Below are 25,617 nucleotides of genomic sequence, written 5' to 3' on the forward strand. Positions count from 1 at the left end.
CAATGAGTTTTTAGTCAATTTTATCCTCTCACTTAGTATGTGGAGGATATAATTATAAAATGTCCATCATATTTGAAAAATCATGGCAGTCAGGTGAAGTTCCCAAGGACTGGAAAAAGGGAAATATAACCCCCATTTTCAAGAAGGGGAAAATGGATGACCGGGGGAATGACAGACCAGTCAGTCTCACCTCTGTGCCTGGCAAACTCTTGGAGCAGATTCTCCTGGAAGGCATGCTAAGGCACATGAAAAACAAGGAGGTGCTTGGTGACAGCCAGCATGGCTTCACTAAGGGGAAATCCTGCCTGACCAATTTGGTGGCCTTCTGTGATGGGGCTACGGAACTGATGGACAGGGGCAGAGCAGTTGACGTCCTCTACCTGGATTTGTGCAAAGCATTCGACACTATCCCACATGACATCCTTGTCTCTAAATTGGAGAGACATCAATTTGATGGGTGGACCACTCGGTGGATAAAGAACTGGCTGGACGGCCGCACGCAGAGAGTTGTGGTCAATGGCTCAATGTCCGGCTGGAAACCAGTAACGAGTGGTGTCCCTCAGGGATTGGTGTTGGGACCGGTCTTGTTCAACATCTTTGTCGGTGACATGGACAGTGGGATTGAGTGCGCCCTCAGCAAGTTTGCCGATGACACCAACCTGTGTGGTTCGGTTGATACGCTGGAGGGAAGGGATGCCATCCAGAGGGACCTCGACATGCTTGTGAGGTGGGCTGATTCCAACCTCATGAAGTTTAACCATGCCAAGTGCAAGGTCCTACACCTGGGTGGGAGCAATCCCAGGCACAGCTACAGGTTGGGCAGAGAAGAGATCCAGAGCAGCCCTGCGGAGAAGGACTTGGGGGTGTTGGTCGATGAGAAAATGAACATGAGCCAGCTTCAGTGTGCACTCGCAGCCCAGAAAGCCAACCGTATCCTGAGCTGCATCAAAAGGAGCGTGACCAGCAGGTCGAAGGAGGTGATCCTGCCCCTCTGCTCTTGTGAGACCTCACCTGGAGTATTGTGTGCAGTTCTGGTGTCCTCAACATAAAAAGGACATGGAACTGTTGGAACAAGTCCAGAGGAGGGCCACGAGGATGATCAGGGGAGTGGAGCACCTCCCGTACGGAGACAGGCTGAGAAAGTTGGGGCTGTTGAGTCTGGAGACGAGAAGGCTGCGTGGAGACCTCATAGCAGCCTTCCAGTATCTGAAGGGGGCCTACAAGGATGCTGGAGAGGGACTATTCATCAGGGACTGTAGTGACAGGACAAGGGGTAACGGGTTAAAACTTAAACAGGGGAAGTTTAGATTGGATATAAGGAAGAAATTCTTTACTGAGAGGGTGGTGAGGCACTGGAATGGGTTGCCCAAGGAAGCTGTGAATGCTCCATCCCTGGTGGTGTTCAAGGCCAGGTTGGACAGAGCCTTGGGTGGCATGGTTTAGTGAGAGGTGTCCCTGCCTATAGCAAGGGGATTGGAACTAGATGATCTTAAGGTCCTTTCCAACCTTAAATAGTCTATGATCCTATGATTCTATTATACTTGCCTGTAATAAAATGGATGTCTTTTTTATATGGGGAAACAATGTCCAGTCATAAACTATGTTTTGTTATATCCATCCCCAGCTTTTATTCATATGTCAAAGTTCTACTTTGCAACCTGGAAAATGATCAAGAATTTGCTAGTGTTAGCAATGCACTGAGTCAGGTTGAGATTTTCTGAACATGTGTAAACCTAAGATAAACAGCTAAACAGCTTTTCAACTCTCAAACTTAAATGCTTTAGTGAAGCTGAGTTCATTCATGAGAGCTGTTCTGGCAGTTTTGAGCAGCACATGTAATCTTTCTTTATGTAACTACACTCTTCTTCTCCATTCCCTAGAACTCTCTTAAAAATACTAGGCATACACAGTATTTTGTGTCATTTCTAAACAAAGTAAAATTCCATGGTGCTTACAGTTAATTAAGGGAAAAGATGTAAGTAAGTACTTAATTTTGTTGATTTCTAGGAGGTATACACTTCAATTAGCATATTGGTAAATTTGATGCTAAATAATAGTTCTGGCTTGTTTGTCACCTATGCTCAGCTCTCCTTTCTGATTTCTTCTTCATCTCACCCCTCTTTGTTCTCTATTTGTCTTTTAGTGATTTCAAAACTGCTGCTTCATTTACATTTAGAAGACAAACCTTTTCATGTTACAGATTCCCCATCTAAGCAATATTTCAATCACTAGCTAAAGATTAAACATCAATGTCTGTATTTACTGGTGAAGATGCTTCAAGTCTAAAAAGAATTGACTTGGTTTGGTTTTTTTATAATTAATGTGATCAGCATCAATATTAATTTGCAGACATCTTCAGTCTGATGATACCTTTTTGCTGGTGTGGTCGAGATGAACATGAACATAAAATGTTAAACATAAAACATCTCCTCACCTCTCTTTCAAAACCAATCTTAGAAAGGCAATATACAGAAAAAGTTCTTTAGAAGATACTTCATAGCAATCTGCAAAGCAATATGCAGAGAAATCCCTTCAGTCTTTGATACTTCATAAGCAAGGATTGTAACAACAATCCTTAGGGGTTGAATGGGGACTTTCATTTCCTACTTAGTTTTCATTTGGTGTAAAATGAGACAATATTCAGAGCCTGTCATCACTTTATTTTATTGTATGATGAACCGTGTCTGCAAAAAAGGCAGCAGAGACCCTTTGAGACTTCCATCAAGAATACATAGGAATCCTGCATTGACATATTCTACTTGGATGACAGAAGCAAGAGAGACAATTAGGCAATACCTAAGGACCACAAAGGCACTGCAGGGTGATAGACAAGCTGAAGGACTAAAGCTTTGCTGGGATCCAGGGTAGGAACTAAGCTGAGAAGGTGTTGTCTGTCAGTACATAAGATAGACCTGGTATGATGATTCTGTACTGAGAACTTTAACTTAGAACTGTGCCACCAGAAAGGTAAGGAGTTTGCCTTCTGCTGGTCAGGGCAAACCACAACTATGTTCCCTCTGATGAAGCCTGGGTATTTTATCTTAGCAGGGAGAGGCAGAGGCTAATGTGCAAACATACCCCCTTCTGTCATCACATGCTACTGATTTCCACAGGCTACCGGTCCGATTAACAGCTGATGCCAGTTTCTGATCATTAGTATAAGAGAACTGTTATTTTTAAAAAAATACCTTAATACTCTACACATAACCTAATAATTGCAAAACTCCCTAATTACAATCTAAACTGGGGGACCAAGAAGAAAAAGAGCATCTTGTATGCAGTAGCCCATTACATTCCCCTCAGTTTTTAAGGATTATTTATATGCTGTTTGTATTACAGTCTCATGTAAAGGGCCAGAACTTCCTGGTACCTCCCCTCTCCTGCAATATACTGAATCATACAATAAATGGCAGCCTTTTGTTTAAAAACTTTAAGGTAGGAAGTATATGCTTGCAAGTATTGCACAGATCACACCATGGAAAACATTCTAAAATGAAAGGCTGAGAAACCAATGGGCTGTACCTCTCAAAGAGCAGGTATGTTACGCATGTTGTAAGGTTTAACCCTGGCTTGCTGTGAGGTAGATTTATGATTGCTTGGGATAGGCTAAATTCCCTTTAAGGATGCTGCCATGTATTTCTCATTAAAAAAAAATAAAAAAAAATTGATTTTCTACATTTTAGCTCATTCTTGTATCCAAGGAAAAAAAAAAAAAAAAAAAACCAACCCCAAAAAAGGATGGATAAGAAATTCACAAGAAGATGACGGAGAGGCTAGGATGTACAATATAAGAGGATCTGTACAAACACTAAACAGTTAATTCCCTTGTCTTATTTAGTAGTGTATATTTAGCAGTGGTTTTACTGTGAGGGTCGTGAGGCGCTGGAACGGACTGCCAAGGGAAGTTGTGAATGCTTCATCCCTGGCAGTGTTCAAGGCCAGGTTGGACAGAGCCTTGGATGACACCGTTTTGTGTGTGGTGTTCATGGCAGGGGGGTTGGAAGTAGATGATCTTAAGGTCCTTTCCAATCCTAACTATTCTATGATTCTATGATCATCTGATGTATGTACATAGATGTACGAATATATCCTTTTCTTTTCCTGTTTGTCTCTCATTATCAGTGATTCTCCCCAAACTGTATCTTCTTATATATCTGGTTGGTAGGCAGTACCTTGGCTTTCATCTTTATATAACCATTCTCCTCCACAGTTCTCAACACAGCAGCCTGTTTCTTCCTCTCGGCTTCCACACAGCAATAGTCCTCCCCTATATCTTCCCCTCATATTTTGCTATATAGGTATGCAGTCCCTCAATTCTCAGCACATGCACTTACTTAATTTTTCTTAAACTTGGGAATGTATCTCTTTTGCTTAAGTTCTGCTGGGTTCTATTCGAGGAAAAAATGTTCTGGGACTCCTTATGTGCCTAAGGGAAAGTAGCAAGTATTCTAAGCTATGTTGTCTTACAATAAAAGAATCAGATACATTATTTGTCTAGGGTATAATCATGTAAGTTTGCTCTACTTACAGTCTAGAAGACATACCAAACCTTATTGTTTTAAGTTGGCACACTGTGAAATATAAGCAGAACTGACCAAACATTGGTAGCAATTACAGCTTTTTAAAATCTGTAATCACAATTTTAATTTTATTTTGCACACAGCATAGCATAGCATAGCAGATATATATGAGAGCACACATTCACACTGATAAAACCAGTAACATTTTACACACATACCATCAGACACAGTCTTAATACTATAAAATGCAGCATATGCTTTAAAAGTTTATCTTTTTTCCTCTTTTTGTTCAAGCAGCTTTGTTCTTGTTTTATCCTTTCTCACCCAGAATCTTTGTGTCTCCTCTCTAGTTTGAGAATGAAAAGGCATGAACACCACAAACTCTGCAGGGAGTTCAGGAAAGTCACTATTACAACGTTGGGTCCTGCAGTTTTCATGGCTTCTTACACAGACAGAACCACAAAAAAGATGCTGAATCTAGGGCAATTCTTTCAGCTTTGCACTATACAGTATGTGGCAGTGGGGAAGCTGAAGGACTCACTATGTATGTCCAGCAACAATGAAGCAATCCCTATTGAATGAGAAAGAAGAAAAAGGCATGTTTTATCCCAGATGCTCAAGCATTCATCCTTCTATGGAGTTCATCCTTTGTATAGGGACACTGCAGCTCCCTTGCAAAATACAACTATCAACTTCTAACATGATTATGTTATCTCATGAGCCTGCCGGAAGCACATATTTGCTATAGGTACATTTTTTTCACAACTATTCACAGAACTGAAAATTAATTATTGTTCTGACTTTTTCTTTCTCTCTAATCCGTCTTTGTCCTTAGATTCTATTTCCCTCTTGCTCCCTATTTCCTTTTGCCAGTGGAAAAGGGAGAAAACAGAAAACAGCAAAACCTGTGGGTATCTCCTGGGTTGAAATACCCACTGTTTGATGGACTGTTTCTGTACCCTGCATCAACAGGGGTCAGATAAAACATAGGACCTCTGGAAACTACAGTCTAGGAATTACATCTTTGAGTGAGTAGTCAGCAGAAGGGTTATGCTCCTGAATGTTGTCTGCCTGCACTCATAACATAAATTCCACAAGACAGAATATATTGTTGATTATTCTGTAGTCCTGCTTTCATTCTGGAATATGAAGTAGCATAAGAAAATTTTCCTGCTATGGATGTCTGGGGAATATGCTGAGCTGCCCAAGAAATATGCAGGCATTGCATAAATAGATGTGACTGGCAGATGTTTGCGAAGAGAGAGAGGTTTTTTTGCATTGGTTTAGCTTTGTTTTCTGAGGATATGAAACTCAGAAAATTCAGTGAGGCTCAATTCAAAATTAGCTACTCTAAAGTGTGGAGCAAGAACTGGAACTTTCAACATGTGTTTGGTGATGCTAAGGTGGGGACCATCCATCCTCCTGCAGAGGCTCTTCAGACTCTCTGGAGGACCACTGTCAGCCTGCTGCCTGCCCTTCACGAGCAAGTCATATCCATCAGCTGCCTCCTGATTGTTTGCAACCACTAGAAACTGTAATCAAATCGGACAAGAGGAGAAAGCTCAAGTATGTTAAATTCCTTAAAATGTTATGAAATTAGACAGCTGAGTAGAAGGAAAAAGGTATATGTGTCCATGCTGAAGAAAAGGTTAAGAAGCTTAGTCTCCACTGGACATCAAAGAATCAATAGAGACAAGATGTGTTACTGATTGAACTCCTTTCATTCTGCTGCTCTGGGAACAATATTTTCAGCATTTCTTTTAAGTGTAAGGGAATTTTCTGCACCTGGTGATAAACTGTGTTTAATCATTTTTACACTACTGGTGACTTTCACCAGTAGCCAAGTGATTATCATGGCAGTGTGCAATGAAGTTATCGGTTCTTCTGGATTTGTTACCTTTTGCAAGTTTGATACAGTGTTTTCCTTAAAAAAAAAAAAAAAAAAAGAAATATCTTGGCTGATATTTTATTTAGACTTTGAGGCATATGCTTTTCTACCTTTTTTTCCCCTAAAAGCATATTTAAATTTATTTAAAAACTAGGTACACTAGGAAGCAGGTAAAAATGTTGCAATTTCTCAGCAACTGCTATCTACCAACTTCTGTTGTGCACCAGTTCATGTAATCATCAAATCTAAGATGCTGAAACCTGAACTAATACTCTTTATAACACACGTAAGATATTTTATACAGCAAATCAATAATGCCAAAGGCTATTTATATACTTAAATGCCTAAGAATAAAGATTTTTTTGGTTTTTTTTGAGTTTTGTTTTTTTTCCCCTGAAAGATTAGCTGACAAATATTGTATTACCTCAGTTTTCAATAAAAGGCTTCACCTTACTGCCAGATAGCAGTGGAAAGCTAGGCTGACTATACGAAGGAAGCTAGAACAGAGGAAATATTTGCATACTAACTTAAAAGAATCCTAGTTAAACCATCTGAAACTAATACATACATAGGATACTGAGGTTGCATGTTTTTCTCTGCTACGTGCAAAGAATAATAATTTATATTAAGTTACTTGCCATCTTAAAATGATTGAGCCTCATGTTTTCTGCATGGTTTAGTACTTTCAAAGTGGGACAAGTAATTATCTCTTACATAATAAACCATCTGCATGGATATAATTAAACATTTGCTCAGTTGTATTTGATATTAAACCAGAAAAAGAATGTGGTTAAGTAGCATTTATCATGCAAAATATGCCAAAATCAGCTGAAAAAACCATCTAAAACATCCTGGTTAGTTGCTGAGCTTTTGAAGGGGTCTTGAATAGATCTCAAATGTGATGCTGCATAACTCAGGTTGACATGGTAACGTGCATAGTAAGGAAAATCTCAGCTTTATTAGCAACTTCATTTTAATTCCCTCCCCTTTTCATATGCTCCTCTCAGTTTCTGGAGTAAATGTATCTTAAGAGGCTCTGATTGTAACTCGTAATTATTTGGCATAATTAAGATGGTGTGCTAGTCTTTTATTTTGTAGGCAGCAGAGTAGTAGCAGGAATGTAAGATGAATCCCTAGCAGCATTTTTAAATGACCATGTTAAATTTAGTGCTGTTCTGAGAGAGATTATGTGTATTGCTTGGTTAATGGGATGCTTGCTATATTAGGACTGATCTGACAGCACTCTGCCAGAGGAAACAGGCAGAAAAGAAGAGATTTTCTCAATACAGTTACTCTAACAAACATACAAGCTGTTAAGGGTCAATGACCAGAGCCATAGGCCCTGAAAGACTCCTGCTGAGCAGACAAAACCAGAAGCACCATAGCTTGAGAACACAGGCTGCAGAAATGATAGCAGGGTATAAAAGGACCCTGTAAGACAGAGACAAAAGCAAGTTTGAAAGACCGAAACTGAGACAAAGTCAACACTTTTGGAAAATTTGGATAAAACTGAGGCTTCATAAATGCCCATCACAAAATTGTGGGTTTTAAAAGTAAGATAAAACCACCTCTTTGGATTGTTTTAAAATAATTCTTTCTAAAAGCTTTATTTCTTCTCCAAAGTAAGCCATACTTTGTTTTTAGCTAGAAGTCACATCTTTATACAGTTCCTAATCATCTTCTGTGCATGAGAGAGCACTACAGATTGGTGTATGGTGTGGGATGTGTCTGGCACCTTATAGCATGTGATTGAGAGGGAGGGAAGGAAGAAACTGCAGAGCTAGGATATCATCTGAGGAGCAAGATAGAGTAGGAAAGTAAAGTGCTATGCTGCATGAATGCATAAGGTATAGACAGAGCTAAAGAGGAGAGGCAGGATCTGTTTCATTGTGTGACACTTGACAGGTCTGCTGAATTCAGAATCCCAAAGGACTCAAACTCATCCAGCCTTTTGGGTATGTCATGGATGATAAAGAGAGTACTTCAGCTCTGAAGCTGACTGAGGGATAGGAGAACTGCAAGATTCCACAGAGGATAAATAAAGGCAGGCTCGGAGTGACCAAGAAAAGCTAAGCTGAAGCTTTCGCTGCAACCATGACATTGGACACTCTTCAACCCCCATAACAGCTTATCCCTTAGAAAAGTGAGATGTTATCATAACACTAGACAGCAGTGTTATGGAGTGAGAAATGACTGTCACCTGGTTTTACATGAGAACCTTGATTTACCATGGAAATACTGACATCACTGTGAGAGAGATCTCTTACAAAGGAAACCTGATCAACGAATTAGAACTTGAAAAGAAACCTGACAGATGAAAGAACAGAAAAGATCCTCCTCTTCTGTGATAACTGCATAATTAACAAGATTGAAAATGGTTGAAACTAGCTTTCATGACAGCTTCTGGATCCATGTAGTTTCACATATCTAATGTCTGATTCCTTTCACAATAGCATTCCAGACCATCAAAACCCAAGCCATCTTTTAAACTGACAAGTGGATTTTCTGTTGTTCATATAATTATAAGCATAGTAATCCTGATAAAATAAAACTGAGGAAACAAAACAAGATTAATTATTTGGAGGCAGTTTCCCCTAGGCCTACACCATTCAAAATGGAAGAAAGGAGAAATTTTAATGTTAATATCTACTATAATATCATCAATTAATTGTTAGGCTTAAAAAATGCTGGTTTTCCACATGGACTTGCTTTACTGAAGCTTCACAAACTAAAACCATGCTTGATTAAAGGTCCTTTATTTTAAAGCTATAAAGAGGTATAATTCTGTTTATGTAAAACAGCCTGTTATAAATTTTTAAGGGATTTTTTACAATAAACTTACTAAAGGAAAATTAATTAGCTCTTCAAAACAGAGGACTCTGAATTTTTAAACCACGACACACTTTCATGGCAAATTAGGTTTTGCTTTGTTATCATCTAAGAGTATGTGGATTAACTTGCTTGATACTACTTTCCTTCCTATCAACAATGGTTTGAACATAATCTTAAGATTGGTGTTTGAGTTCTTCCTGGCTGTTAACAGTAACAGCCTCTTTTTATCAAGATTAATGTGTAAGGCTGTATGTGAATGTATTTCACGTTATCTGCACCGAAACTTTCGAACTCTAACCACATGGACAAGCAGAAAAAGAGTTAATCTGGTGATACAGCACTGCCAGCTACCTTGTATCTTCTAGGTCTCATTAGTTTCCCCAAATAAACATAGCTACTGTATAGATAACAATGACCATAGTTCTTATCAAAGGACTAAACTGACAGTCCACAGTTTTAAAATTGCAGAAAAAATCTGTCTACCCCATCCCAGAGTTTTTACTTTACATTTTCTAACAAGTAATTGTAAATAGCTGGTCTTAAAAATATTTCATTTGGAATCATTTCAGATCACTGTAATTTAGACTGGCTGAAGAGTTTTCCAGGTCAAGTTTTAAATGAACTTTGGGCAAACTCTAGTTTAGTGCAGTAGAACTGGAGGTATCTGCAACTGCCCAGAAGTGTAGCATGTTGGGCAGATTTCAGTTTTGTATTTAAGCTTCTGAAGTCTGAGTTCACTTTCAGGCATTTATATTATTTCTTTGAGGAAATGGGGGAAGACTATCTGTTATGTTTACTTGCCTTCTCCATCTACTAACTGTTTAGTTTATCTCAGAGTCTCTAAATTTTATTCTTTCTAACTTTCATTCTTTTTCCTCTTTGTACACTGTTTTGGTTATCTGTGCATCTCTGACACAATCTGTGACTATTGTGGGAATACTATAAGTTGTTCTGATTTTACCTGATGTTACCACAAGTCATAACTACTCTTAACAGTATCATTGCTAATTAAAACACTGCAAATATCAGACAGAAAACTGTTACTGCCTGTATACTTACATTCATTTTTCTTTAGCGATAAGGTATTTAGGCTTGATATTTGTGATTATGTTGTTTGTCTTTTATCCGATGAACCGTACAGCTACGCAAAACCTTAGAGTGGCTAAGAATATCTGAACTAGCATCAACAGAGATGTTATTAAAGAATACTTCTCTAGACCTTCTATTTTCAATAATTTGAAGCTAAAATTATTTGCTGCTCAGCAGCTTAAAACAATACATACTATTTATCTGTGCACTAATGGTTTTAGTCGGGAAGAAATCTTTAAGATTTAATCTTCAAGATTGCTGATTAATCTTTAAGATTAATCTTTAAAATTGCTGATTGATGGCCAGCCGAACATGAGCCAGTTTGTGCCCAGGCAGCCAAGGACAAGAGCATCCTGGCCTTTATCAGAAATAGCGTAGCCCTCAGGCCTGGGGCAGTGATCATCCCCCTGTACTTGGCATTTGTTCTCAGTTCTGGGCCTCTCACTACAAGAAAGACATTGAGGTGCTGGAGCAGGTTCAGAAAAGGGCGACAAGGCTGGTGAAGGGCCTGGAGAGCAAGTCCTATGAGGAACAGCTGAGGGAACTGGGAGTCTTTAGCCTGAAGAAGAGAAGGGCTCAGGGGGGACCTTATTGCTCTTTACAACTACCTGAAAGGAGGATGGAGAGAGGTGAGATTCTATCTCTTCTCCCAGGTAACAAGTGATAGGATAAGAGGTAATGGCCTCAAGCTGCACCAGGGGAGGTTTAGATTGGCTATTAGGAAAAATTTCTCCACCGAGAGGGTGATCAGGCATTGGAACAGGCTGCCCAGGGAAGTGGTGGAATCACTGTCCCTGGAAGTGCTCAAAAAACGTGTAGATGAGACCCTTAGTGACATGATTTAGTGGTGGACTTGATGATCTTAAAGGTCTTTTCAAACCCAGTTAATTCTATGGTTCTATGATTCTAAGATTATCATGATAGTTTGGAGGTTGAATCTCAAGTGACAATTGAAATTCTCAAATGAGAATTAAATTTGCAGGCATAATGTAGAGAAATCTTTAACTAAATGTTATGAAATTGATTCTACCTGCTGCTCTGCTTAGCCATAGGTGGTTGGGTGGAAAGATCATCAGTAAAGAGATCTTTCCAGACCATGTAAGCAGTAGACCAGGATCCCTCCATAGTACATGACCCACATGAGGAGAGAAATGTTAGCCTACTTACAGCAACAGCTGGTGCCTTACACCCTTAACATGTGAGTTAACTGTGGGAAAGGATGGCATCCAAATCCTCATTCAGAAAAGATATATGTTGCTGAAAGGATCAAATCCTGGTTGTAACAGGTGATGTGGAACCCAGCAGACACTGAAAGCCTCATGCAACCAGTGCATCAGAAAAAAATGGCATGTAGAAGGTGAAAAATTTACTCCTAAACAGTGAAAATTTGAGAGACCTCCCAGGATACTAAAGGTTTCCCACTTCATTTCTCCAATTTGAATGACCTGGGATGTCTCCTATTGTTTCCTCTTTACTGCCCTCACACATCCTTTACGGACTTGAGACACACTGGCTGATTACTTGCTTGAGACTGAGCTAAGGGCTGTCTTTCCCTCTTTTCACAGAGCTCTGCCTCAGCTATTGTGATGTTCCAACGCTCTTCTGACTGATAAGACCCACATGAGAAAAAAATTATTTGAGGATTTACCTCAATAATGTGCCAACAGCTGGTGCAGAATTTCACCCTCTAAATTCTAATTCTTTAAAAAAAGCAGACCTTTCTTAAAAATAATGTTTGTAAAGATTGTGTCCCAACTGTAGCCCTTCTAACTTATTTTTAAAACACTGGTAAAAGAAACCACCATATATGCCGTTCTTGGGTTGTTCAAAAAATTGTGCACAGTTTGTGCATTTATATTCATAAAACATTCCAACTTTCTCTCAAATGAAAAAAACACTCCCCAAACCCTCAGTTTAAAGCATGTGAATACTACTGAGATTGAGTTGAGGTTATTGTGAACATACATATTCTAAATTATTTAAAATGCTTCTGCCAAAGTTTAGCAGTCAGCAAAGAACATCAATTTACTTTAATTACTTTGAAGCAGATCCTGCACTTCAGAATTATTCTGATTCAGCTTCTCAGCAACCTGGAAAGGAGAAAGACTATAGTAACAGTTTACTCAGATAAATATCGTGCTATCCTACATGATGATGGAGAATATTTTGGAGATGGATGCAGTTGTTTCACAAGTAGGAATTGGCCTGCCACACAGATAGCTCACTTATAATTGGTAATCCCAAATGATAGGGGTTTAGGTTCAATTTGTTAACCAATACAGACAAGAAAATCAAATCAGCCAAACAGCTCTTTAAATGCCCTTAATCATATCTGAAATAATAGTACCTGAAACATCTCAACAATATCTGAAAGAAAAATAATTAAGAGACGTAAGTTTGACAAACCATGCTGGAGGTCTCTTGTTGATGTAGTTAGAATATCTATGGAGTATAAAAAAGTGAAATACCATAATTTCCCAATACAAAACACTTCACTTTACAATGGATCTCTTTACAGTGGGCAAGCACATAGGAATAACTTTAGGAACATTTTATCCAATGACCAGCATGTAGTTACATCTGCTGTATACAAAGAGAGTTAAGTGCTGGTCTATAGTCTGCTTTTAAAAGGATGACTTTCTTGAAGAAGTCAGTTATAAGCAAATGAATGAGAAAAAGAGGAGTCTTTAACAGAGAATGACTTTACCAGATTCTAAAATTGAGTTGGGCAGTTAGAGAGGATATTGTCATTTTTTAAAAATATTGTAACTGAAGAGAAATACAGAGGGACAGATGATATAGCAAAAACTTTTTATTTACTCATTACTTAAGTCCAGACAAGTGAAATATCAACAACAGATGTGAGAAATCATCAATGAAACATCTTAAATCCAGGAGTACTAAGGACAAAAAGGAGTTAAAAGAAAATAATATTGTGAACAAAATTAATCTGAACAAAATCATAGGTCTGTTATTAGAAGCAGACAGTTGAAACTGTCAATAACAATGCAGAACAGACAGAAATATTCCATGAATATTTCTGCATAATGCAGTCCCAGTCATAAATGCCATGTGGTTTTCCCTAAAAATAATACGCAAATAATTTCTTAATGCATGGGTAGTTTAAGAAGAATTTATAACTGGTCTGCCTGAAAATGCTGCTATTCAATACATTAAAGAATATTAAAGAAGTATTAGAAACCTGCATAAAGCCAGGGTTACATTTAAACAACAAAAATTATGACCTAGATTATACAATTTGAGCTGTGCTGGAATCAGTAGCAGGTAAAATAACTGAAGGTCTGATATGTGATATAATCAATACAGAAAATGACTGTGTAAGTAGTGCCAATGAGCATGTCAAATTGGGTAGCTTTCTGGGTGAGACTGTCAAACATGATTGATAAAGATGACTGCATCGACATACACTTCTGTAAAACAAGCATTCAACAGGACATCAATCTAATTAAGCGATCAGCGTTATACAAAATCAGTAACATGTAATAATTAATTAAAAATCAACTAAATGACAGATCTCCAAAAGTAACTATAAACAGCTCATTATTATCCCTGGGGTAATTCTAGAGGAATTTGTGGAGTTCTGCTCTCTTCCATGAGTGAGTTTTCCCCAACATGTTGGTGCTTGGTGCCAGGATTCTGCCAGCCCAGCCCAGCCCAGGCCAAGCCTCCGCAGTGCCCAGGGTACTAGTGCAGCTCCAGTCGCTTGGACCCCTGCTGGGAGATGGCACCGGCTGTTTGCTCGAACAGGCATCTGCGACCACACCATTCCCCTGGTTTGGCGTCCGAAGAGCTTAGTGCCTCTCTGACATGAAGTGGAGCGAGCTTTAAACACACCCTTGACACCAGTGCCTTAGAGGTTTGAGCCCCACATTTTAGAAAATGCTCTCCTCTGCTGCTACATAAATTTATGAGTGATCTGAAGAAACATTCAACAGCATTAATGGTAAAAATTGCAGATGACATAAAATGCATAAAGTACTAAATAATGCAAAGAGAAAACAGTTTTTCTGTAGGGAAATTGACATCCTTTAGTAAGCCAGGATCATTTGAATGTGCTTTTTGAGACAGCTGAATGCAAGGTCATTCAGCAGGAACAAGGAATGTAGGTCACATTTAGAAGTCTGGAGATTGTGTCTTGGAAAGCAACGACTCTTAAAAGGATTTAGGGGTCACAGTGGTGAGCCAACTAAAGAGAAGCTTCCAGAACATGTTTCAAGGCATTTGGTACTGCCTTCAGATACAGGAGTGTTGGGTGGTGACATAAACTGCATCCAATTCTACCACACACTTTTGACAAAGGTGCTTAAAAATTAAAAATGTTCATAAAAGCACTGCTGGAATACTGCTAGATCTGGAAAATCTGATTAACAATAACAGAGGTTAAAAGTCCAAGTTACTTACTTTACCCAAAGAGGCATTAAGAAGTGGCTGCATTGAGGTCTATAAAAATCCATTACGTATTTCTAACAAGGAAAAACAACTCTGTCAGTAGCAAAACAGTACGCTCTTTTAACAGGGTGACCATACACCTGTTGAAAAAATGTATGCAGGTTTTGTTTCTATTTAGAATTGCACTGTTTTAATTTGAGGACAAACATGAAAAAAGTAAAGGAAAAGCACCTTTCAAAGTGCTTTAAAAAAAAAGCATGGCAGGCAAGCATGACAAAGGCAAAGAGACTGCATGGTATGGTGTTGAGTCTTCACGTTGAATACAGAACTGCAAATGAACAAAATAACACATTTTAAAAGACATTTTCCTATTGGGTTTATATTTCCGTGTTGATTTATGTTGTATTCTTTTCTTTTGACCTTTCTTATTTTTTTTAAACACAATCAGAATGAAGATCTTTCTTGAACATCTGTGAAATATTTTGTACACTCAGGCTAGACGTAAATAATACATGTTGGCGAGATGTAAACACCAATGGGAGAAATAAATTATGTAAGTGAACACAGGGCACTATAGCTAAAGTAATGAGCTGAAATATAAGAAACTTCTATTAACTTGATCATCAGAAAAAAAATCCTTATAATTGAAGGAATTCAATTTTGAAGAGATGTCTCCTTTGGGAAGTAGAAGCCCCATTACCTGAGGAATTTAAAATGAACTGCACAAAACAGCACTGAAGAATGTTAAAGACCAATCCTTTATGAGGGCCATGATTGTCTTTTCCATCTCAAATCTTTGTGATCTCCTGTTTTTTCTTATAATTTAAGACTATACTGAATATTTTGATTGTAGAGCTACAAAAGAAGCGGTTTAAAGAACAGAATTTTATTGCAAGATTACCAGAATTGTTTTAAAATTAGTTTCCATTATCTAATCTAGTATACCAACATTACTAATACCACCACGTTACATCTAAACATAGACCAAGAGATTTTCAAAACCAACAGACTGGTGAAACACTCAGTGTGGAGGTGCTCAGTTTTTAGAAACTTGCTTCTGAAAAACATCAATCTCTACTAAAGTGCCTCAGCACTCCATTGACCACTGGGGAAGAATTAAGTGCCTTGGAACAAGACCCACAAAAACTAAGCTAGGTGGTAAGAGTGTACTGAGGACAGAGTTGTACACTGAGTTCCAAATCTCTTTGATGTTCAGGTGTTTTAATGCTATTATTCCTTCGAGCAGAGGTTTTCCTGAAGGTTTTAGGTGCTTGTTTCTCTTTCAAAAACTAAGGAAACAAATGTAGCTGGAAGACTCTTGTCTCTGCTCTATAGTTCAGAGATTAAAGAACTCCTCCTGGACAATGAAGACACAGCAACAACTAGTTTTTTTATTTTAGGGAATCTCGTGTCTTTTAAGAGCCTCTCTGAGGACTATTCTAGGGGAATAGAAAAGAAGGGGAATGCACCAGCCTCTTCTTCCTTTGAGCCTCTTACAGTTTTTGTAGACTGAAGGCTTTGTTTGCCTTCAGACAGATTAAGCGGGAGCCCCTATTCTGATTAGAGGTCTACGACTGGGAACAGGTCACCCTGGGCTTAAGCCCCTTCTCTACTGATTGTTTCTGGATTTATGGATATAAACCACATAAATGGTCCATAGTACAGACATAAAAAGCCATCTTTTGTCCTTCCCAAGTGAGTGCCATATCCACAAGGTTACAGACTAATTCCCTCTCTCTGCTCTAATGCATTTTTAATTCTTTCAAAGTGAGCAGCTTTAGCAGAAGGGACAGACTGTTTTCTTCTCTTTCACGTCCCCGTGGACTATGGGATGTTTACCTGACAAGTGAAAGAGAGTTGAAGTCTTGGTTTTCCAAAGGAAAGTAATCCAGGTCCTTTACCTGGAGAATGTCTTAGTCACTCGGATCTTTACATTAAAATGCAGAATAACGAAGCCTTTGGAAAGAAAGCATCAGTTATGGCTGATTTTTGTGTGGAGGTGGATTTAGCAAATGTTCTCCAAGATCTGAGGGGCTTGGGTGTGAGAGGAGCAAGACAGTCAGATGAAGCCTGAGACGCCTTTGGGCAAATACAGCTTCTGGGGAATTTAAGTATAAAACCTGTAGTATCTATGGAGGTTAGTCACCCCCAGGGGCAGCTGTAACTGAGCATGTGGTGTGAAGGAGCCTGGCTCCAGTTTTAGTACATAAATTTCACATCAGTCCCACCTTCAGCACCCAAGCCCTGCCATAGGAATCTGGGGACTGGGTGAATCTCATAGAATCGTAACCAGCTAGGCTGGAAAAGACCTTTAAGATCAAGTCCAACCGTTGCTCCAGGACTGTCAAGTCCACCACTAAACCATGTCACTAAGGGTCTCATCTACACGTTTTTTGAGCACTTCCAGGGACAGTGATTCCACCACTTCCCTGGGCAGCCTGTTCCAATGCCTGATCACCCTCTCGGTGAAGAAATTTTTCCTAATAGCCAATCCAAACCTCCCCTGGTGCAGCTTGAGGCTGTTACCTCTTGTCCTATCACTTGTTACTTAGGAGAAGAGAGACCCCCACATCTCTCCATCCTCCTTTCAGGTAGTTATAGAGAGTGATAAAGTCCCCCCTGAACATTCTCTTCTTCAGGCTAAACACCCCCAGGTTCCCTCAGCTATTCCTCATAGGACTTGTTCTCCAGACCCTTCACCAGCTTTGTTGCCCTTCTCTGGACCCTCTCCAACAACTCAATAATGCCAAGCGACACATTTGGTAAAAATACTTCCAGAGGGCGTCTTCTGGACTCCGGGCCGGCAGCTGCCCCCCCGGCAGGCACGGTCCTGCCAGCCGCCGATGGAGCGCATCCCCCGGCCGAGGTTCGCCACGGCGGCGGGAGACAGCGACTCGCGGTACGGCCAGGAATTAACTCAGGGGCAGCCCAGTGGGACCGTAACCGATCGTCCAGGTGCGCCCTCTTCCTCACGGCCCCCACCCCAGGCGGCAGCTGGGTTCCTTCGCACCCACCGCCTCGCGAGCTTGGCACACTGTCGGGGAGGCTCCGCGGCGCCGGGGAAAGAGCGGGCTCTCTAAGGCAGGAGGAGAGGGGGAGAGAGAGGCGATGGCACCGCCCTCCGGAGAGAGCGGCGGGGAGAGGCTGGTGCGAAGCGCCGCATCTCAATGAGGGCCGGGCTAATGCAAATCACTGCAACCGGCAGCAGCAGAAGAAAGGCGAAGCAGCTGCAGCCCGGGCTCCCCAGCAGCGCGCTCCAGCCAGGGGAGGCGTAACAAAGGCAGCGGAGCCGCTTTCTGCGGCAGCTCCTGCGATTAGAGCCGGCTGGTGGCCGGGGGGGTGAGGGGGGAGCTGCCGCTCTCTGGCCTCATCCCATTTCGAGCTGCCGCCTCCCCTCCGCGCCCCGCCGGCAGGTCCAAGAGAAAAGGTGTTCGCCAGGCTGCGGAGAACAGGTGAGCTCCCGGGCCAGGGCTTGTGGGGCCGGGGTCGTCCCTCCTCTGCGCGGGGGCTGCGGCGTCGGGGCGCGGCGCGGTGCACCTGTGCCCATTGTGTGGGGCGGCGGCCTCCGCCGAGCGCCGCAGCGCCCTACCCGGGCGGGCCGCGAGTGCCGGTGTGATGTGTGCCCGGCGGCGGGAGCGTGGGTGTCGGGCTGTCCCCCGCTCTGTCCCCCTGGCTGCCCGTCCCTCGGCACCCCGGGAACGGACCAGGTGCTTCCCTCGTGCGCCTGCAGCCGAACGCACCTCGATTTTGTCAGCGTGTGCGATTCTCGGTGCGCTACCAGCCCGCAGCGGGGCTGAAGTGCTTGATGCCGCTGTATGTCAGACACGTTTCCCCTACCTACCCCAGCAGAATGAACCCCTCTCTTCTTGAAGCCGCTGCGGCATGTGGCCACGTTTTAACCCCCCCACAATGACTTGGTAGTGAGCCTGCGGCTTAGTCTCTGAATGATCTTCGCTGGGTGCCAGTCTCATCTCTGCGTGATGTATTTTTTTTCATCAGGTTGTTTTATGTAATTGCTCACCCACACCTGCATTATAAATAATTCTTTAGCGGATGTACAGGGTGTGAAGTGTTGGGCATGATGATTTTGCAGGGGTGTGTCCCTTCATTTTTCTGTCTCTGTATGTATGTGAATGTATATTTATGCCCACATAAACGGAAACATCAGATCAAATTGTTTAGGATTTCTTTGTCTGCTCTGACCTTGTGGTTTGAATGTGATTTCTGCAGCATAACAGGACTGTAGTGTTCAAGGGAGCTCTATTTCCTTTTTAAAGGGCGTAATTGGGAATTACAGCCATTATTGATAAAGCATATGTGTGTGTGGAAGAAAGGGCAGCAACTCACATTTCTACCTTTCCCCATTCAAAATTGGTAAAACTGAAAGTCTTTAAAAAAAAAGAAAAGTATATCTTCATGTAAACTTGCTTTTCGTGGTGGTTTTTTTATTTGTGTCTGAGATGGTTTAAGCAAATGAAATAGCAGACCTAAGAAAAATCCATTTTTCTTGGCATAGGCATAGCTTTTGAGATTACAGTTTCTGGATTGTGAGTTCTAGGATTGGTTAAATCTGAATAACAGGTTTTCATAGGAATTAGAAGAGAAGTAAAACAACTGACATGATTTTTTAACATGGAAACGTTGGTGGTATGTTCTTGACTCTAAGCTCTGGCCACTGAGTGATATTTTGTGTTTAAACTATAGAAGAGTGTCAGTGATATGCCATAGTAAGTGTTCTTTCACTGAAGTAGGCTGTATGTGTGTATATATACTGAGGAGGAAAAATGTAGATTAGTCTTTTTCTTTTATATGTATAATACGCAAATATATACTAGAATCATAGAATACCTCAAGTTGGAAGGGACCCATAAGTATCATCGAATCCAACTCCCTGCTCCTTGCAGGACTACCTAAAACTAAACCATATGGCTAAAAGTCTCATCCAGACATTCCTTGAACTCTGACAGGCTTGGTGCCATCACCACTTCATACTGTATTGTTTATATGTTTTAGGTACCTTTAAAGTATTTACAAATATAAATCTTGCATATAAACATAAGCACATGATCCTGTGCTAATGTAACAGAGTAAGCTGTGAGCTGTAACCAAATCAGGGTAAATAATCTCCACCACGGCCCCACACTTGCAGCGATTGCCTTAGGTGCCTAGTTCCAGTCAAGCACTGTGAAGTTGCTGAGCACATCCCCTACAGCTTTGCAGCATCAGGGTCCAGCTGTATAATCACTGCTTTAATGCAAACTCTTGTGAGCTAAAGAGCATCCTTTTACAACATGCTTTACAACTGGTCTGAATATATTTTTTTCTTCTTCATGGTCACACAATCATGGGTGGTTGAAACAAAGCTTGTGCTTGATATTTTTTTTCTTTTATTGGAAATCAATGGGAGAGGCCACTTCTAAATTAGGTCTCTGTGTATGTGCTATAAATAAACTTAACTATGCTTTGCTATTCTGCAGACAATGCAAATCTAGATGGATCCTAAATTAAAAGAAATGTGTTTTCAGCTTAATGATATTTTGATAATTCTGTTTTTATAATATTTTTATTTATGAAGATAAATGTGCAACTTGTAGTGTTCAGTCTTGTGTTGTTCATAAAAAGGAACAGAAGTACCTACTTCCTTGATTTCATTTCAGAACATGTGAGTGTCCGTATCTGTGGTCTGTATTGAACAGCTGGGATCATTTTGGTCAGAGTTGATGGGTTTTTGTCACTGTCAAACATGGGAGACACCAATTGATAATTTACCCATCAACACTGAATTATCGCTCCTTTGGTGATGGTTTTGTAGGTGAAAGAAGCTGTCAGCCTTAATCAATTTGAGTATTAGGCTTAGGATATTAATAATGCATCTTGCAAATGTTACAGAGCACTGAAGTAGCTTTCTCATTGAAAGGTACTCATTTCCTGTCTCCCTCTAATATTTTTTTTTTTATTATTTCCTTGAATTTGAGCACTTCTGTTTTTCAGTGTATGCAAAGTATTTGCACAAGGACAAATGAAATAATTTACTACAAAGCTTAGGCTGTAGGGAAACCAGTATTTGGAACATGCAAGGACTGTTGAACAGTGGGCTTGACCCACTGAGTAGTAGTCCTGATTCTCATCTCCAACCTGCAACACCTGTTCCTCTGATGAGTTCTTAACTGCTTACTTGTTTGTGACTGCTCTTCTGAAATGGAACGTCTTGAGATCACAGTTGGAACAAACAATTTAGTGGGATGAATGGTCTGGAAGGTAAACTGGACTCAAATAGCATTTGAATATAACATGAGAAGAAGTAGAAAGTTGATGTGGGTTTTTTTTATTTTTTTTTTTTTATTTTTTTGTTTATTTTTTTCCCAGTAGTTCAACTTTGTCTCCTCATTTTCACAGTTTTTACTGAATTTGAACACTTTTTAATGTTGCATATTACTAGCAGTTGGTTTCATGAGTGCCATTGCTATGCTGTATACAAGCCTAACTTGGTTTTATGGCCTTGCAAGAGAGGTAGCTGTAAAATGAATGTGTGAATGTGATGTGGTTTCATTCAAACACTTTTTTTCTCAACCTGAAAAGCAGTCCTGTGTAAGTGCCATGTATAGACCATGAATTCCCAAAGTGAGCTTCCTTAAAATGTGTAAGTTTCTTAAACTTTTTCTGGTCTCTTTTTCATCCCTTAGATTGAACTTCAATATGTCCTTTGGGAGAGATATGGAGCTGGAGCATTTTGATGAGCGTGATAAAGCGCAGCGATATGGCAGGGGATCCCGGGTAAATGGTTTGCCCAGCCCTACTCACAGTGCCCACTGCAGCTTTTACAGAACCCGCACTCTACAGACCCTGAGTTCTGAGAAAAAAGCCAAGAAAGTTCGTTTCTATCGTAATGGAGACCGGTATTTCAAAGGGATTGTATATGCCATCTCCCCTGACCGATTTAGGTCCTTTGAAGCTCTCCTGGCTGATCTGACCCGAACTCTGTCTGACAATGTGAATCTGCCCCAGGGAGTGAGAACAATCTACACGATTGATGGCTCCAAGAAGATTTCCTCTTTGGACCAGCTAGTAGAAGGTCAGCAGTAAGATTTGGAGGCATAAAGTTATGTTTGAGTTGGTGTTTGTTTGTCTAATCTGTTTTCTGTAAGTAGGTAATAGTATAGTTCTTGTTGATAAAGTAAAGATCTTCAGTGGTATAATTAGAATTGTGAATATCTTAAAGTGTGCCATGAAATATTGTTGCCTTGCTTCCTATTTCCCTCTTGTTGAAAGTGTTTGACCTTTCCTTTTCTGTTAATCTAGTGTTTATAGTCCTAGATCTCAAAGATCACATCTGTTGCTTCTCTTGAACTTGCATATTTAAAAATGCCAATGCTGATGAGAGTTTAGTCAGTTAAGCTTGATGAAACTTATATGAAATTCTTCTGATGGATTTTAACCATTTATTTTTTTTTTTAAAGTCTGTGTCTATCTAGTGTAAAGCTCCAACGCTTCCCTACAAGTAAATATGCCTTAAGTAAAACACTCTCCTCTCATTGAGTAGCATAAATGTAGGCAACTTGTTGTAATTTTGCAGCCATGGGGTAGACTGTAAACTTTTCTCCCCTGTAGCATTTCCCTTTTCCTCTTCCCCAGTCCATAGGCACCCTTACCTTTTCGTTAAATAAGGCTCATGTACCTGCAGTATGAAGCATTACTAGTGATTTGGTCAGAACTAACAGGTCCTGGTCACTGTCAAACATCAAAGACTCCTGTTGCCAATTTGCGCATTGACACTGAAATTTTCACTCTTTCACAAATAGTTTTGTTGGCAAAAGAAACTGTCAGTATTAATCAATTTGAGTAGTAAACCTAGGCTATTAATAATACTTACTGTATTAATAAATACAAGTTTTAAAAGTTGCTTTAGTAGCTTTTCCAACAGAAAGTGCCTCTGGCTTTCAGTGGGTTTCTTTTTGTGTGTGTGGGTAGTAGCTCCTTGTACAAAACACCAGACTGTATAAGGTCTGAAAGCATTAACTGGCACGTGGCCATAACCAGGGTTGTTTTTTATCTGTAAAATTCAAATGCAGGCGGAAAAGGTGGAACTATGTTTTCATTGTTGTATTGTGGGCAAACCTGCAAAGCCACTGGATAGCCAATTTACAGTTGTAATAGAGATTGTAATTTCTTGATGATTTTCATTTTTAGCAGTGGGTGAGAGAATTTGCAGTATCAGGATGTAATGAGAGAATTGGAAGGTGGCTAATGTGGGGAGAGAAGAAAAAAAGGTTAATAATGAATAAAATTCCTGAAAGAGGAGCGCATCTTTGCATAGCGGGTATTCAGCCACCGTTGAGTTGTCTGCTTTACGTGTCATAGTAGAGGAAAGCTTTGTAAGCAGTTTTATGAAGAGGATATTTTTGATAATCCCCCTTGCATAAAAAAAGAGAGTAGGAGACAACATGAAGATGCTCAAAAAGAAAATTGAAGCGGTAGGATTATGCATGTAAGTAAGGGTTTTTGAAGTTAGGACAATAGGTTTAGTGAAATTAAAAGGAAACTGGTCTAAGATCAATGTTATGAATTCCAGGGCAAAGTTAGAACTGTATTTGTCAGGACAGTATTTAATTGGTGCAGAAAATCGATTTCTGTGAGGAAAGACCAATATTAATCACCATCTGTTTAAAACCAGTGTTTGTACATTTTATTGTCTCATTTGATTGGTATGCTCATCAAGAAGCACGTATCATTGATGCTAATGTTGCATCAATGCAGTGTCTTTTGCTGCCAGTCAGAACCAGCTTTTGAAAAGAAAGAACTGAATGCACAAATAAATTCAGCAACCTATAAGGTTGGTTTATTTTGGCATCCTAGAAAAGAATAACACCAATTATAAATGAGTCAGTCAAAATGAATGACAGTACAAGCGCATGTATATTTTAAGTAAGGGCTTTGGAATTTCTTTTAGCTCTGTGGGACTTTATTCCTTACCTTTTCAATGAACACATCTACCTTCCTGTGTGTAGTTCCAGTTGGACAGTCTTATTTTCTTGTGCCAGTAACATGGTGGGATTTGCAGAAGTCAGTCTTTGAGTGCAAGTAGAGATCTGCATCCTTCTTCCACCTGAAAGGGCGCTTCTGTCTATTTGTATAAAGGAGATGGATTATTGTTTATATCATAGATCTTCACTGTGCAGTACAGGGTCATATATTATTATCTCAGTGATGGTTTTTACATAATCCCCTTTCACTCTTTACCGTACAAATTTATTAGAGTTTGGCTAGTCTGCTACTGCATTAATTAGCTTGAAGCTGTGCTTTGTGTTTAAATAGCTGGAAAATCACTTGATTTTTGCCTCTTGCCAAATGACATTTGTGCTCACACTACTGAAATATTAAGTATTACTTTCTATTCCCTTACTGTATGAATCCATTTAATGAGACTGCTATGAATTTAGATGATTTTTTTTTATTTTTTTATTTTGGAGGTGGGAGGGTACACTGATTTTAGTGATTGTGTTGTAAGGTAAATGTGTAAGGTCTTGATTTGGTGTTGGTTTTTTTTGCCTTTATGCCTGTGAAGAAATTCCTGTACTCTTACCTTCCCATCTGGTACATGAAGATAGAGAAGCAACTAGCTCCTGGGGGAAACAAGACAGCAGCCACTGTCTTTCATCTTAGAGCTTAATACATAGAACTGCATGAAAGATAGTCACAAAGGAAAAAGATTGTAAAGGAACTGGTTTGCTTCAGTAATATTTAGTTCTGTCCTGCACAGAATTCAGAGCTGGCATGGTTGTATGCTGATGTTGTAGGTTATTTTGAGGTGCATGGACACATCTTCCCTTTGTTTGAAACTAATGACTTCCCTAGGTTTGTTTGGTTGGGTTTTTTTAAGACTTGGTATATGTGAGATTTGTTGGAATTTGATAACAAGGGTGTGTAGTGTTGCAAATTTTCACATGCTCTGTAACTTCTGTTCTTCTCTACCTTAGATGAAGGAAAAAATTAAATGGATTCATGTTGCATTCTTTTTGTCAGACCTCGTGTTCAGGACCCTCTTACCTTTAAAGAATTGTTTCCAAATGTGACATGACTTTATTCCCTAGGTATGACATGCAGTCAAAGCATGTAGTATCAATAAAGATGAAGTTGCTCTTAAGACTAAATTGTCTAGCTGTAAACAAAGTCTAAGGAAAAAACAAAATGCCTTTTACTTTTCCAAAAGTATACCATCTTTAAAGCTAAAGGCAAAGACTCATGAGTCTTAACCAAAAATTACCACTGAACAGTATATCAAGAAAAGTAATAGATTATTATGAGCAGCATTACTTTGAAACAAAGAGTATTATTTACTGTTTTTACTCCTGGGGTCCTGCTGTTTGGAACAAAGACCACAGAGTGAATCCGTAGCTAGAACTGCATCCCTTTCCCATTAATTTTTATTATAATATTGCCTCAGAGTCTTGGTTATGAACCAGGATCATTTTAGGTTTCCACAATACCTACCACAAAAGATGAACCCTGCAGCAGATAATTGGCGGTCAAAGACAAACCAAAACCCCCAAACCACAAGGCTGAGAGAGTACTGAGAAACAATATTGTCACATGTCAATATTGGGGGCACTGCCAATCTATTGTAAAGACTTGAATGTGTGTGTGTGCACATATTGGGTAGGCATAATGGCAACAATAGTTTTTAGGAATAATCTGAAAAATAAAAATGAATGTATCTCAGGAATTGTTTTGGAGCTGCAGTCCTCATTGAAGGAGCAGTTTGAAAGAGCAGAGATATACCAGATTTAAAATCTGGTAATGGCTCTAACAGGCTGATAACTCTTGGGAGAGGTGAACCTCACTGCGGTGGCAGAGGAGATGATGGGTCACCTGAGGTCTGCA

General features: G+C 39.9%; 1 protein-coding gene across 2 annotated transcripts in view; it reads left to right on the forward strand.

Moving 5' to 3' along the window:
• Positions 1 to 19,895: 19,895 nt before the first annotated feature.
• DCLK1 (doublecortin like kinase 1) overlaps positions 19,896 to 25,617 on the forward strand; it is a gene marked incomplete at its 3' end in the record, with an annotated part of 248,532 nt that continues 242,810 nt past the window's right edge. For both annotated transcript variants that reach the window (XM_080612416.1, XM_080612417.1), the window contains exon 1: positions 19,896 to 21,811. In XM_080612416.1, coding sequence (XP_080468542.1) covers positions 21,376 to 21,811 — 436 coding nt within the window. In that variant the 5' untranslated portion in view covers positions 19,896 to 21,375. The remainder of the gene's footprint in view (positions 21,812 to 25,617) is intronic.

Source organism: Psittacula echo, assembly GCF_963264785.1.
Source record: "Psittacula echo genome assembly, chromosome: 3".
NCBI classification, from domain to species: domain Eukaryota; kingdom Metazoa; phylum Chordata; class Aves; order Psittaciformes; family Psittacidae; genus Psittacula; species Psittacula echo.